The sequence below is a fragment of the Leptosomus discolor genome, chromosome 14, assembly GCF_034619465.1.
Source record: "Leptosomus discolor isolate bLepDis1 chromosome 14, bLepDis1.hap2, whole genome shotgun sequence".
Lineage (NCBI taxonomy): Eukaryota > Metazoa > Chordata > Aves > Leptosomiformes > Leptosomidae > Leptosomus > Leptosomus discolor.
In genome coordinates, this window is record NC_141404.1 from 2,133,315 (window position 1) to 2,145,381 (window position 12,067).

The following is a 12,067-nucleotide window of genomic DNA, read 5'->3' on the forward strand; positions in this document are numbered from 1 at the left end:
CGTCCCACTGTTTCAACAGATCCCTGTGGGACTGCTTCGGAGTAAAATACCGCTCGGTGCGAGTCAGGCTGGCAGCACTGGGCCGGCTGTCAGCATTCCCGCGTGGTCACACCAGTCAATATTGCTGGTGATTGTATTACGTGGAGCAACCAGCCGGGAAGGACCCACTGGGCCTCTTTGGGCTGGCAAAATATCTGTCCTCCTTTCACTGCCTAGCCTCCAAAATAATAAGCAAATTCCGTGCTGGTATCACGTGGACAAACTCTATTCCTTTCGTGGGATTCAGCTTTTCAGCAGGGAATTTGCCGGCGCCGTTATTTTGCAGGATGGTGAAAACGGAAGGAGGGATCCAGCGAGGACGGTGCTGGAGGTGGCCGTGTCAGAGGAGCGCTCGCAGCAGCGAGCTCCCCACGGCCGCAGTCAGTATGTGCGCCAGGCAGGAGGAGAGCCTGCATCCTGACCCTGGGTGGAGAAGACAGACGAGAAAGAATCGGATTATCCAAATGGCACGCGGGAGCTTGGGATTCGGGTACCCCAGGGGACGGCACGTGTCGGGACGAGACTTTTCTGACGTTGCCCATACCTGAGCCTCAGGCACGGACCCGCACGCCAGGTATAAATGTCACCTGGCTGTGCAGGGCTGAGCCTTTCTTTCACCAGCGTAAAGCGGGAGTAAATCTGAGTCGTTAAAGCCGTGGAGGTAGCTCTGTCACGTTAAAGGACTTCAGATTTTAGCGCTTTTACGGCGGTGCCTAGTCAGAAACACTACGGGCAGCTGAAATACGGAAGGCCTGGTGAAAAGCAGCACAGTGCCCTGGCACTGACGGGGTTACTCCAGCGTTCTGCAGAGCAGCTGGGGGTGCTGCGTGCTCCGAAGGCCAGGAGACCCCTTCAGGTGCACGTCGCGGGACTTGGGAGCACAGGGGACCTGAAGGCCGCGTGCTCCAGAGCCGGGGGCTGTCACGCCCTGCGGAGACACGGCGCTGCCCGTCGAGCCCCGACTTGGGGTTTCTTGTGGGCGGCAGCACGGCGGTATCGGAGCTGGCCGGGACCAAGGTGGACCTACTGCTTGTCAGCGAAGGCGTCCGCCTCGCCAGCGGTTCCTAGGCCCGTCCCGGCTCCGAACGTTCCCACCTTACCGGCTTGGGGTTGCAGGTTGATGTATCCGCCGGGTGTTGGTCTCGGTGGCTCTGGCGCTCCTGCGGGTGGTTTTTTAGTGGTCTCACTGGTGCTGGTGGTGGAAGAGGGGCCGAGAAATGCCGGAGGGGCGCCGGTGTTGCAAGCCAACGTTGTCGTCTTGGCCGTTGAGGAGGCGGCGCTCTTTTGGGTGGAGACGGTGGAGTTGGGAATGGGGGTGGGCGTGTGGGGAGGGGGGTTCACTTCCGTGGCTGCGGGTGCAGAGGTGGAGTTAGGGACGAGGGTGATGGGAGCGTTGTGGGTGCTCGGGGTGACGGTGTTATGGGTGGCGGGAGCGAGGTGGGTGCTGCCCCCCAGTGCTGGGGGGTTGGTGGGCGCCATGGGGGAGGTGGAGTTGGGGTTGAGGGTGCTGGGAGCATTGTGGGTGCTCGGGGTGACGGTGTTATGGGTGGTGGGAGCGAGGTGGGTGCTGCCCCCCAGTGCTGGGGGGTTGGTGGACGCCATGGGGGTGCTGGTGCTGCGGGTGGTAACAGCCGGGTTAGTAACAACGCTGGTGGTGGCGGTGGCCCCCTGTGTGAGAGCGGGGGGTGGGACGGAGCTGGGAGAGGTGGCGTTGGGGTTCACGGCAGCAAGGAGGGTGGTGAGGAGGGTGACGGCGGGGGGGGTGGCCTTATTTGGGGTGGCAGACTGGTGGATGGAGCACGGGACGACGGAGCTGGTGGTCGGAGCAGGCCGGGTGGTGGAGGCGGCAGCGGGACTGACGGCAGCGCCGGGGGCAGCGGTGTAAGGGCGTGGGGGAGTGCTGTGAGGGGGGGTCGGGCTGGGGGCCTTCGGGGGGCTGGTACTGGGGGCCTTAGGGGGGCCGGTACTGGGATTAGCGGTCGGGGGGCTGCTAATGGCAATAGGGGTGGGGACAGTGGGGAGGGTGGTGGGCGTGGGGACGGTGGCCGGGGGGGTGATACTGGCTGAGGCGGTGAGGTGAGGAGGGGTGGCTGTCCCCGTGGGGCCGGGCTCCGCCGTGCCCCCTTGCAGGCCAATTCCCAGGGTACAGTCCAGCTCCCGCTGGGGCTGCCTCTTCACCCAGCGCATCACCGAGGTCTCGTTTTCAGCCTCCTTCAGGTCGGGGAGGTTTACCCCAAGCAAATTTTTCACGTCCACAACGCTGAGTTTCTGCAATACACGTACAACGACATCTTTGCTCATCCCCACGGCCGGCATCGCCACAAGGGGCTTTTCTAACAGGACTGCAGAGCCAGCAATAACTTCCAAAAGAGGGGGTTTTAAAGGTAAAAGAACAGAGAGGTGGTGATCTGATGGGGCTCTGGCCTCAAACCCCACCGCTCAGCCCTCGGCCAGCCCTGCCCTTCAGCAGGCAAAGAGCAGCAGCGTCCCGGGGACGTACCTGCACTTCATCAGGATTTAGGGCAAGAAAGGTCTCCACGTCCATGTCTATGGCAACGCCGGCTTTAGCCAAGTCTTTCAGGTCCTCTGCTGGAGCTCCACCTTCAAGAGGGCACAGGGGGCACCTAGACACGTGCAAGCACTTCCAACGCTTGCAGGGGGTTCTGGGGAATGCTAGACGTATCTCTGAGCCCCCCTGGCTGAGGATGAGGTTTCCAATCTCCGTCACCGCCGTAGGAAGGAGAGTGGAGGCGGAAACACATACCCAGGTATGGCCAAATCTGGCAATAATACGCCCTGATGGTGCCAGCCTGGCCAGCAAAGGCCTCCCGGGCTGTTCTGTAGAGCTGGTCCTTCTTGGTTTGAGAGCAAGAAGAAATGTTTAATTGTCCAGCAGTCCTGGGGGGAGGGAGGGTCACAGGTTAGAGCCGGGTCACCACCCCAAACCACAGCTAAAGCCCTTTCGTTGGTGGCGGGGGAGGCGAGTGGTCTGTCCCTGCCCGCGGTGGCTCGGGCAGGAGCTGTGAGCAGCACGTGGCCGTCCCACCACGCTGCCTGTGCGCGGGCAGAGCCGAAACGGAGGTGGGGGTCTGCCGTCCCACCGCCCCGTGGTCCCAGGGGCCTCGTGGGGCTGAAAAGCCACCCCTAAAAAGCAGCCTACCCGATTGCTTCTGCAGGTATTTGCTCGATCTGCTCCTCCTGCAGCTCACACAGGCGCCTCCCACCGATTTTCTGAAGCAAGGGGCCGGTCAAGGTGCCCCCCAGGGCCAGGTACCTGCCGAGCAGCTGCTGGACCTGGGAAACGCAGTTCCCGCGGTCACCCGCAGGCAGGGAGGGAAGATGCTCCCGCTACGAACGCGGGTGGGTGGCAAAACCGCCGTGCCGCCCTCGGGCGCTGCGTCGTCCCGAGCTGGGCTTGGGCACCGGGTGGTCCCCGTTTGGGTTCACCAGTGAGGTCCCGTCCCCCACTGCTGCGGGATTTACCTGGGGATCCTCCCACTTGCCATCCGAGGGGTTGAGCAGGGCTGAGAGCGTGTCGCTGGATGTCACCGGCCACTGGCTGATCTCCTCCGCCGTGTACTGGCGGGACAACGGCCCCAACAGCCTCAGCTGCTCCTCTGGGATCCCCGATGGGTAAATCTGTGGGGCCAGGCCAGTGGGGCAGGAAAGAAGGTCAGGGAAGGGGAAAGGAGGCAGAAACGGGCGCGAAGGACCCACTCGGGTGCCTTCATCCCCGCAGCCGGCGCTGCCCGTTCCCCGCAGCGGGTCTTGCCCAGCCCGGAGCGTGCCCGCGCTAACGGGGGGCTGCGCGGGGGGCTCCTGCCCTGTGTCACCCATCACCTGCTCCAGCTTTTTTTTCATGACCCGGAGGTAGTCCACGGTGAGCGGCTGCTCCAGCAGAGGCTCCAGGTTTGCTTTTAAAACCTCATTGCTCAGGCACAGGTCGAACTGCTCGCTGGTGTCGTAGATGATGACTAAGAGGGGGTCGGAGATGGTGCTGGCCGTGATGGGAGCGGACAGGCAGCCTGCGGGCAGGGAGGGCACGTCTGGTTTCACCATCTGGTTTCTGAGGGTCCCAGAGCCCCTCAGAAAAGCCCCGGTGCACGAACAGGGAATCGCAATGACGCGGCTCAAGCCATCCCGCCGGGTGGGACTGCGAATCACCCTCCCACCCCCTGTGTCCCCGACCCTCGAAGATGCCATATTTGCTTTTGCTCCTTAAAGTTATTCCTAAAGAACCTGGCGATGTTTCTGCAGGCCATGTTCGCTCTGTCCTGTTAAAGGCAACTGAAAATGCTCCGGTAAGGTGAACCCTTTCCCATGTCACCCACATGAGCATCCTCCGGTCTTGCAGCATCCTCCCCTGGTGCTGTCCCTGCCCAGGAGTTTCCCCCCCCCGGCTCTTCCCTGGCTGCTGCTGCCATATTCCTGCTCCCAGGTAAGAGCAAACACCCCAGCGTGCTGTAAGGACATTTCACCAGTTACTTTAGGGCAATCCCAGAGCTTTCTGTCCTGTCCCATCCCCCTCCCTGAGGGCACCCAGATGCCAACCAGCCCAGGGAGAATTTCCATCCCCCCCAAGAGCTCTGAACTGGTCCGGACTGGTGGCGATGAGGGGAAACACTCACTGTCGGTGTTCCGCTTCAGCCTGGGGTGAGACGAAGCTGATGCTGCTGCGAAGGCCCTGAGGAGGGTCAGGGACTTCTCCCGCTGGGAACGCCCCTGGCTGCTGTACGTTGCCATGATGCTCCTGCCGAAAGCCGCCCCCGCTGCCTGCCGGGGGGGGCAGAGGGTGCTGGGTCCCACGGCCTCAGGGCTGGCCTGGCTGATGGGCGACTTACCCCGAGGTCTCGAGGAAGGGGCTTACCTCGGGCACCAAGCTCAGCGTGGTCTGGTTCAAAGCCAGCACGAGCGGCCCCAAATTTTGCAGACTCTGTAAATCCCAGCTCGCAGGATCCCTGTGGCCGGCGGGAGAAGGACCAGCTCAGCATCCTCAGGGGTGCGCCATCCCTCCTGCTCATCGCCCGCCTCCCTAAGAGCAGGCTCCTTACCCATACGCCGTGTCTCCCCTGAGGAGCACGGCGTTGAGGGCATCCCGCTGCGCCCCCGTCAGCGCTGGGCAGAGCTTCAGGTTCTCCAGGACGCCGGGGTCCGAGGCCACGATGGTCCCTGCCTCCATGTCACACACCAGCGCCCCGAGGCTGCCGAGCTGCTCGGGGCTCAGGCGGCTGCTCCTCACCCCCTGCGAGAGACAAACCAACCCTCGTACAAACGCCCGGCGAGGGGTGCAGGGACCCCGGCTGCCCCCGGCTCGGCGCCCTCTCACCAGGCAGGCCAGTGCCCCGCGCAGCAGCCCCCTCCGCCGGGCTGAGTCCCTGGGCAGCAGGTCCAGGTTCCCGCGGGAAGCCCGGGCGTAAAACTCTCCGCAGGTCCCACCGCGCACCTCGGCCGAGCTGCGGGGAGCGAGAATGAGCGTGGTGGGGAGGAATGGGGCGAAGGGCTCGTCCTGTCCGGGCAGAGGGTCTTTAATGTCGTTTTGTGTGGGTGTGGGGGAAAAGTAGTTTTAAACTGTTGCTCCCTTCTGAGCGATGAGCTGCTGAGCTGCACGGGGCTGGGGGGGCGTCTCCTCTTACCCTGGGGGGGATGTCTTGGGCACAGGACGGGGGTTGCCCAACCCTGTGTACCCCAGGCTGTGGCCGGTGTGGCCCCAGCCTCAGAGAGGAGTGGGGTGAGGAGAGGACCAGGGGGTCCACAGGGCTGGCAATGCCCTGTCGGGGTCGGAAGGTTCCCGCGGACGCAGGCGGCTTTCACAAGACTCTTCCCCCGTGCAGAGCTCCCGCCTGCCCCGGGGTGTGCCAGGGCCACGCCGGCCAGCGCCGGATGGCGTGATTCAGCACCAAAACCGCAGCCGCCGGCTGCCCTTGATACTCACTCAAAGAAGAGCAGCAGGTCTGGCGGGTACCTGCCGAAATCGGCCGTCAGGTTCTTGGCAGCGAGCAGCCTGGCCAGGCAGGAGAGCTGGGCAGAGAGAGGCTTCTCTTGTCAATGCCAAGGCGGTGAGAGCCCCTTCGCCCCGGCACCCCTCGGCTCCCTGTGGGGTTTGCAGCCCCCACTCCTGCCCCTGCCCACCTGGGCACTGCTCAGCTCCGCTGTTTTGTTTTGCAATCCCTGGGCGAACGCGAGGATGTCGGCAGCGGGCAGGTCGCTGGCTGGGATGCACTGGAAACCTTGCAGGACCGTGGCTGAGAGGCTGCGGGGGGGAGGCACGGTCGCGTGTCACCATCCGCTTTAGCTCCCCAAAACCCCATGGAGGATGAACCCGCTCGTTCCCTTGGGAAACCCCCCTTCACCCTGACCATGGCTGCGTGGGGTAAGTGCAAATAACATAGAGGGGGTCATGAAAACGTCCCGTAATGCCAATGCCGGAGTGGTGCCAAAGCCACCGGCAGGCATGAGGGTGCCCAGCCCCACAGCCAGGGGGGTGGCAGAGGTGCCCACCATACCCTGGGCTTTGAGTGAGGGAGAGAGCAGCAGAGCCTGGATTTCAGCCCAGGAAAGGCTCCCGTTGCATCTGCGTCAGCCCCGTAAAGGAAAGGCAAATCTCGGCGTGTTTGTGCTACAACAAAAGCCGACGCAGCTGGAATCCCAGCCTGGGCGCCGGCACCAGAACCGGCTGCGCAAGGCTCTAAATCTCCAGCCCTGTCACAGCAGCCGTGACATGGATGTGGGGAGAAATGCAACACCCACCCACGCCAGCCCTGCTGCCTGCGCCCCCCAGGACCCCCCTGCGTGTCAGAGACCCTGGCTGGGTCGGTACTTACTCGGCGGGTGGCTCCGTGGCAGACAGGACGGCTCCGACGATCAGGGCAGCCTGGGGAGGAGGACGGGGGGATGCTCAGCCCCAGCAAGGAGCGGGGAGAAGGGCTTTTAAATGCAGGGACCGAGCGGGGGGAATGGGATGTGAGCTGGTCGGTGCGCCCACACCGGCGGCTGCTGCCCGCAAGCCGCAGGCGGCTGAGAGCCGCAGCAGCCCCGAGGCTGCCCTGGGTGACACGTGGTGGCAAAAGCCACCGCAGCCGCTCTCAGGAGTGGGGACCCTTCAACAGCGGGGCCGTCCCTGCTTCCCCAGAGCTGGGAGGTGCCGGGTGCCCGTTGGGTTTAGGGTCCCAGCCCTCGGTTCGGGAGCAGGGCAAGGAGGCTGCTGGGCAGCGGGTGAGCGAGGGACGGGATGGGACAGGGGCCAGGGCCGCGGGCTGCAAAGGGGGCCAGTGGGGAGGCGATGGATTTGCCTCCCTGGAGCTGAGGACTGGGGGAACCGTGGGGGCTCTGCTGCTCCCAGAGCCAGCTGTGAGGTTTTGGCAAAGCCCTGGTGTCTCGGGAGCCCCGGAGCAGCCGTCGGTGACTCACCGCTGCTGCCTTCGCCAGGTCTGCGGAGAAACCTGCAACCAAGCGGGAGCGGGTTAGAAACCATCAGTGACCATGTGTACAGGTGGTCGGGGGCTGTTCTAAGGCAGCTCCGGGTTTAAAGTCTGGAAAGGACCTTTTTTTTGTCAATTTAATAATGTTCAGTAAGTGCTGGCGAAATGCAGAGAGCAGCCCCCGTACCACCCTGCAGCCTGCGCCCGTCCAGGCAACCTGGGCTGCCTCCGGGTGGGTTTAGAAGATAAAAACCAATAAATCTGCCCTGGAAATCTGTCGGGGTGGATTTCTAAGGCAGTGCTGGCTGCAGCTGGGAGAAACTCCCACCGCCTGCGGATGCTGATGGGGGCAGGAGGCAGAGCGCAGGGAGTGCCAAAGGCGAGCGGGTTGGGAATGAAAAGCAGCCCGGGCTGGAGGTCCCCAGTGCCGGGGGGTGGATGGGGGTCCTGGGGCAGGGGCGGCTTTAGGGGGACAAGATGGAACTCACGGAGGCAGAACGCGAGGGCTGCCGGGGCTGCCCCCACCATGGTGCCTGTGCTGGGGCTCCGTCCTCGGCGCGGGGAGCCGTGTCCGGTGCTCTGGGCCGGTGCTGGCTGCCGGCCGGGCTGGGGAAGGGGCCGGGGGGGGGGTCCTGCAGCCGGTTCTCTCGTCCGATGCTGGGGCTGGAGCCGTGGGAGTTCAGCGGCTCAGCGTGCCCACCCGTGCTCTGCGAGTGCCTGCACAAACCCCCCGCAAGCAAGGGAGAGATTTTAAATCCGATACAACAGAAAACAGAATTAATTCTCCATCCATTACAAAAAGAAACCCCGCAACAAACTGCCCTCTCTGACACCCAGAGCCCTGCTCCCATCTGCAGGGATCCCTCTCCATCCCCTGGCTCCACGTGGGACCACACCAGCACAGACTGGGAAAAATCCAGTGGAGGAGCACCAGCAGCGTTGCCCTCCCCCTGTACCCGACCCCACACCCCTCAGCTAGAAACCCCCTAGAGAAAATAAATCCCCGCTCTAGAAATGCCATCGATGGGCTGCTCAGCGCTGCCGAGAGCAACGAGCCCATCGAGTTAGACCCGAGTAATTTTTCCAAGTCTCATTATATTCCCTAAATCCCACCGGTGGCCTTGCCGAATCGCTCTCCGTCCGGGGGGATTTGGCTGGGCGATGAGGATTCAGCCGGGGAAGGTGCTCACCCACCTGCGGTGGCCGGGGATGGGCAGCGCCGGGGAGGGCTCGGCACTTATCTGCTGCGGGGTGGGGATGTTGCTCTGAAAACGGGGTGTGACGGGGCAGTTTCTCAACGGTGTTTTGTAAAGCTGCTTTCTCTCCCGGCCTTGTGGTTGGGTTCGGGTTTTTTTTTTTTTTTTTTCTTTCTCTGTAAAGGGTCACTTTGAACTTTGGGGCAAATGAGTTAAATCCTCTGGTGTGGTGACTTCTGGGCTCCTGATGGTGACAAAGGTCCTCCCAGTTAGTGAAAAAGCTATTCTGGGGTATATTTTGTAGGGCAACAGGGGTGCAGAACAGACAAGTCCTCGGCGACGGGCTCAGCACCCCTCCGGGAGGTGCTTCACTTGCGCCCGTCCTTGCCTTGACCATGGACGACCCCCTGCCCTTTTTTACCGCTTTCTCCCTGCGATTTCTGATCCCGCTGCGAAATCCCTTCCAGGGCGTGCCGAGAAGGCGGCGACCAAGAAAAAAGGCAGCAAAGCCTTTCCGAGGCTGAGGAGAACCCAGAGGAGCCCGATGCCGCACGGCAGCAAACGTTATCTGAGCATCTACCCCGGGCGAAGGGAAGGGCGAGAGCAGTTGGCGGCGGGCGGCTGGGTGGGCTGCACCACCCGCTCGGCCGGGTTTGGGGGCATCAGCCTCGGCAAAAGGTCCCTGGACCGGCTGACACGGTGCTGAGCGGGGTTTGCCGTCCCCCAGTGCTCCCGGCCGGTGTCCCCGTCCCCCACCCAGCAACTGGTCCTGCAGCCCCAGGGTTTGGTCAACGCCTGGGGGTGGTTTTGGTTTCTATTTTGGAAGGATTTGCTGTAAAAATAGCTCTTGTTGGAGTGGTAAGATTACAGAAATTTGTTTGCTATGCGGCTGCTGCTGGGACACGGCCCCTGCCCCAGGCTTGCTGGCCAGAGGTGGCTGGAGCGGGAGGGCGGGGGCGTATCGGGGCTCGTTTGCGGGTCACCACGTCCACTGTGTCACCGAGTCCACCGTGTCCCCACAGAGCTTAGAGCTGTCCCCAAAACAACCCCAGGGGCTGTGGAGGAGCGGGCGCAGGAGCATTCACCCCGAACCCCAACGCACTGGTTACCCCGGGGGCATGGGCAGGTTGGTGGTGGCAAGGCAGCTCCGACTGCATCTCTTAACCACCTGCTTCTCCATCCTTGCCAGGTTTATAACCTCAAAAAACTCACAACCTGAAGACTGCAAATAATCCCTTTGGGTCTTCACTCGCTTTTCTAGCTGCTCCAACCCAAGGAACAACGGTCGATGTACAGAAGTTGTACAGGAATCACGCTTCCCTGTGCACCCCCTGGCAGCCCCCGGGCTGCTCCCTCACCTCCTGGCTGGCGAGAGCTGCGGCGTTTTGAAATTAGGAGTTTTTCTTCCGCCTCTGTTCTTTGGTTCAGGACAATCCCAGCCGCTGGTGTTGGCCAGCGTGGGCAGCGGGCAGGGACAGGCAGCAGAAGGGCCGGGGCAGTGGCATCTGCCCCAGCCACCTCGTGCATCCTTGCTCATCTGTGTCAGAGTTACTAAATCCGGGAGGGCTTTTGGGTAGATAATCCCGGCGGTTTCGGTCAGGGGCATGTCAGTAGGGCGAGGAGGAGCACCAGTGCTCGCACAACAGGTTGACCGGGCTGGAGCCCTGGGGTTGATCCCGCTGTGCCGGTCCAGGCTCATTCCTGGAAGCCCCCAGCACCGGCCACGCTGCAGCAAAGCGCCGGCCCGTGGGGTGCGGTGTGGATGGAGAGACCAGAGGGTGAACCACAGCACAGACAGACAATGGTTTACTACGAACGTGCCACAAGAAATCAGGGTTATCGCGAGCCGTACAGAACGTCACGAGACACGCACCCGGTCACAACCCCCCCGCCCCGGTCCGAGTGCACGAGTGGATTCACAGACGATGCAGCAAATGGCCCCGTGGCAGCGACGGCGGAGAGGAGGGAGCGGGACTGGACGTGGCACGGGAGGGGAGCCGGGGGAGGGCGCCTGGAAGACACCTCTCTGCAGGGTAAGGAAAAGCCCCTTTGTCTCTGTCTCGCTCTCTGTTGGGTCAAAGCGCAACGCACGGCGGGCGCAGGGGCTCCTCGATGCAGCTGGTGGGGCGAGCGCCGGCGGCCAGCCCCCCCCCGCCAGTGTTGGTGGTCCATTGGTGGCCCCTTGCACGTGGGCACTGGTGTGTCCCCATGTACCACCCCCAGCGACCGCCAGCCCCACGGCCAAGGGCAGCCTGGTCCCGGACGTGTTCCCCCGTTCCCACAGCGGGGCCGGCGGGAAGGGAAGGTGCGTCCTGCTTCTGGCGCTGCCGATCTCACCCGTAACTCATCAGGATCTCCTGTGGACGTCACCCCCATCCATTCTTTGGCAAACAGGTTCCTGGCATTGATTTACAGCTTCGGGACCCGCCTCTGGCTGCCTCTCCCTCCCTTGGCCACTCCTGGGAGACGGGACGGGCAGGGACAGGGCCTGGGAGGAAGGAGTTCGGACCTTCTGCTCCTCCAAACCCCGCTGAGCCCTCTGCCACCAGCTCACCAGCCCAAGGGTCCCGCTCGGTGCCCAGGGCTGGCGCCTGCAGAGCCTGTCCCCACCCGGCAGCGCTTCGCCCCAAGCCCCGAAAGCAAGGTGACGGCCACCTCCGCCCCCGCCACGCGCCGCAGCACGGTGAGCTGGCACCCACCAGCACCCAGGGACCCAAGGGGCGGGCGGTGCCATACCCCACGGGGTTTCGGTGACCCACGCACGGGTAGGGATGCTGGTTGCGTGAAACCACCGTCAGGTGCATCTCACATGGGATGGGGCCTGTGGGACAACGCTGGGCACACGCTGATGTGGCGGCTCGGTGCCCAAAACCCCGGGGACGGGTGCTCTGTACGTGACGGGCTCCTGCCACCTCTGTCCCTCCCCAGCCCCCGCCAGCCGCCCCGCTCTCTCTTCGCTTTCTAAATGTCCTCTAAAGGCTGCAGAGGACGAGCAGGGCGGGGAGGAGCGAGCAAAGCCGCCCATTGGCAAAGCAAGGGCGTTTCCAGCGAACCTCTTCTTGGCATCTGGCGAAGCCTGAGGGCCAGCAGGAGCTGAGCTCCTTCCCGCTCTTCTCATCAGTCCTCAGCCTTTCTTTCAGCTTCAACTGTTTCCTCAGCTGCTCCTGGGGATGTGCCCCCGGTACTGACACCCCCGCTGCACCCTGCCAGCAAGGAGCCACGCGATGGGCCCAAAAAATGATACTTCTTCCCGGCGTTTGGGTAAAGCAGAAAGGGGCTTGTGTCTCCTGACCCGTCTCAGCAGGGGCTACATCCACCCCCCAGGATAAAAGCAGGCGCTAGGAAAAGGCAATGCTAGTAGAAGGAATAATAAAATCTATTAAAAAAGCTTTGGGCCGCTGGCTACCTGACCAC

The 12,067-nt window shown here is 63.0% G+C and overlaps 1 protein-coding gene across 1 annotated transcript; it reads right to left on the bottom strand.

The window, feature by feature from the left end:
* Window positions 1-379: 379 nt before the first annotated feature.
* Window positions 380-7,985, bottom strand: LOC147414477 (mesothelin-like protein). Its single transcript, XM_086473239.1, has 17 exons — window positions 7,946-7,985; window positions 7,447-7,478; window positions 6,861-6,910; window positions 6,169-6,289; window positions 5,972-6,057; window positions 5,366-5,492; window positions 5,091-5,281; window positions 4,907-4,997; window positions 4,668-4,812; window positions 3,880-4,064; window positions 3,523-3,678; window positions 3,200-3,333; window positions 2,804-2,937; window positions 2,540-2,640; window positions 1,547-2,307; window positions 1,140-1,423; window positions 380-462 (listed from the first exon to the last, which is right to left on the bottom strand). The coding sequence occupies exons 1-17, from the start codon at window positions 7,983-7,985 to the stop codon at window positions 380-382; spliced, it is 2,721 nt and encodes a 906-aa protein (XP_086329365.1).
* Window positions 7,986-12,067: the final 4,082 nt, after the last annotated feature.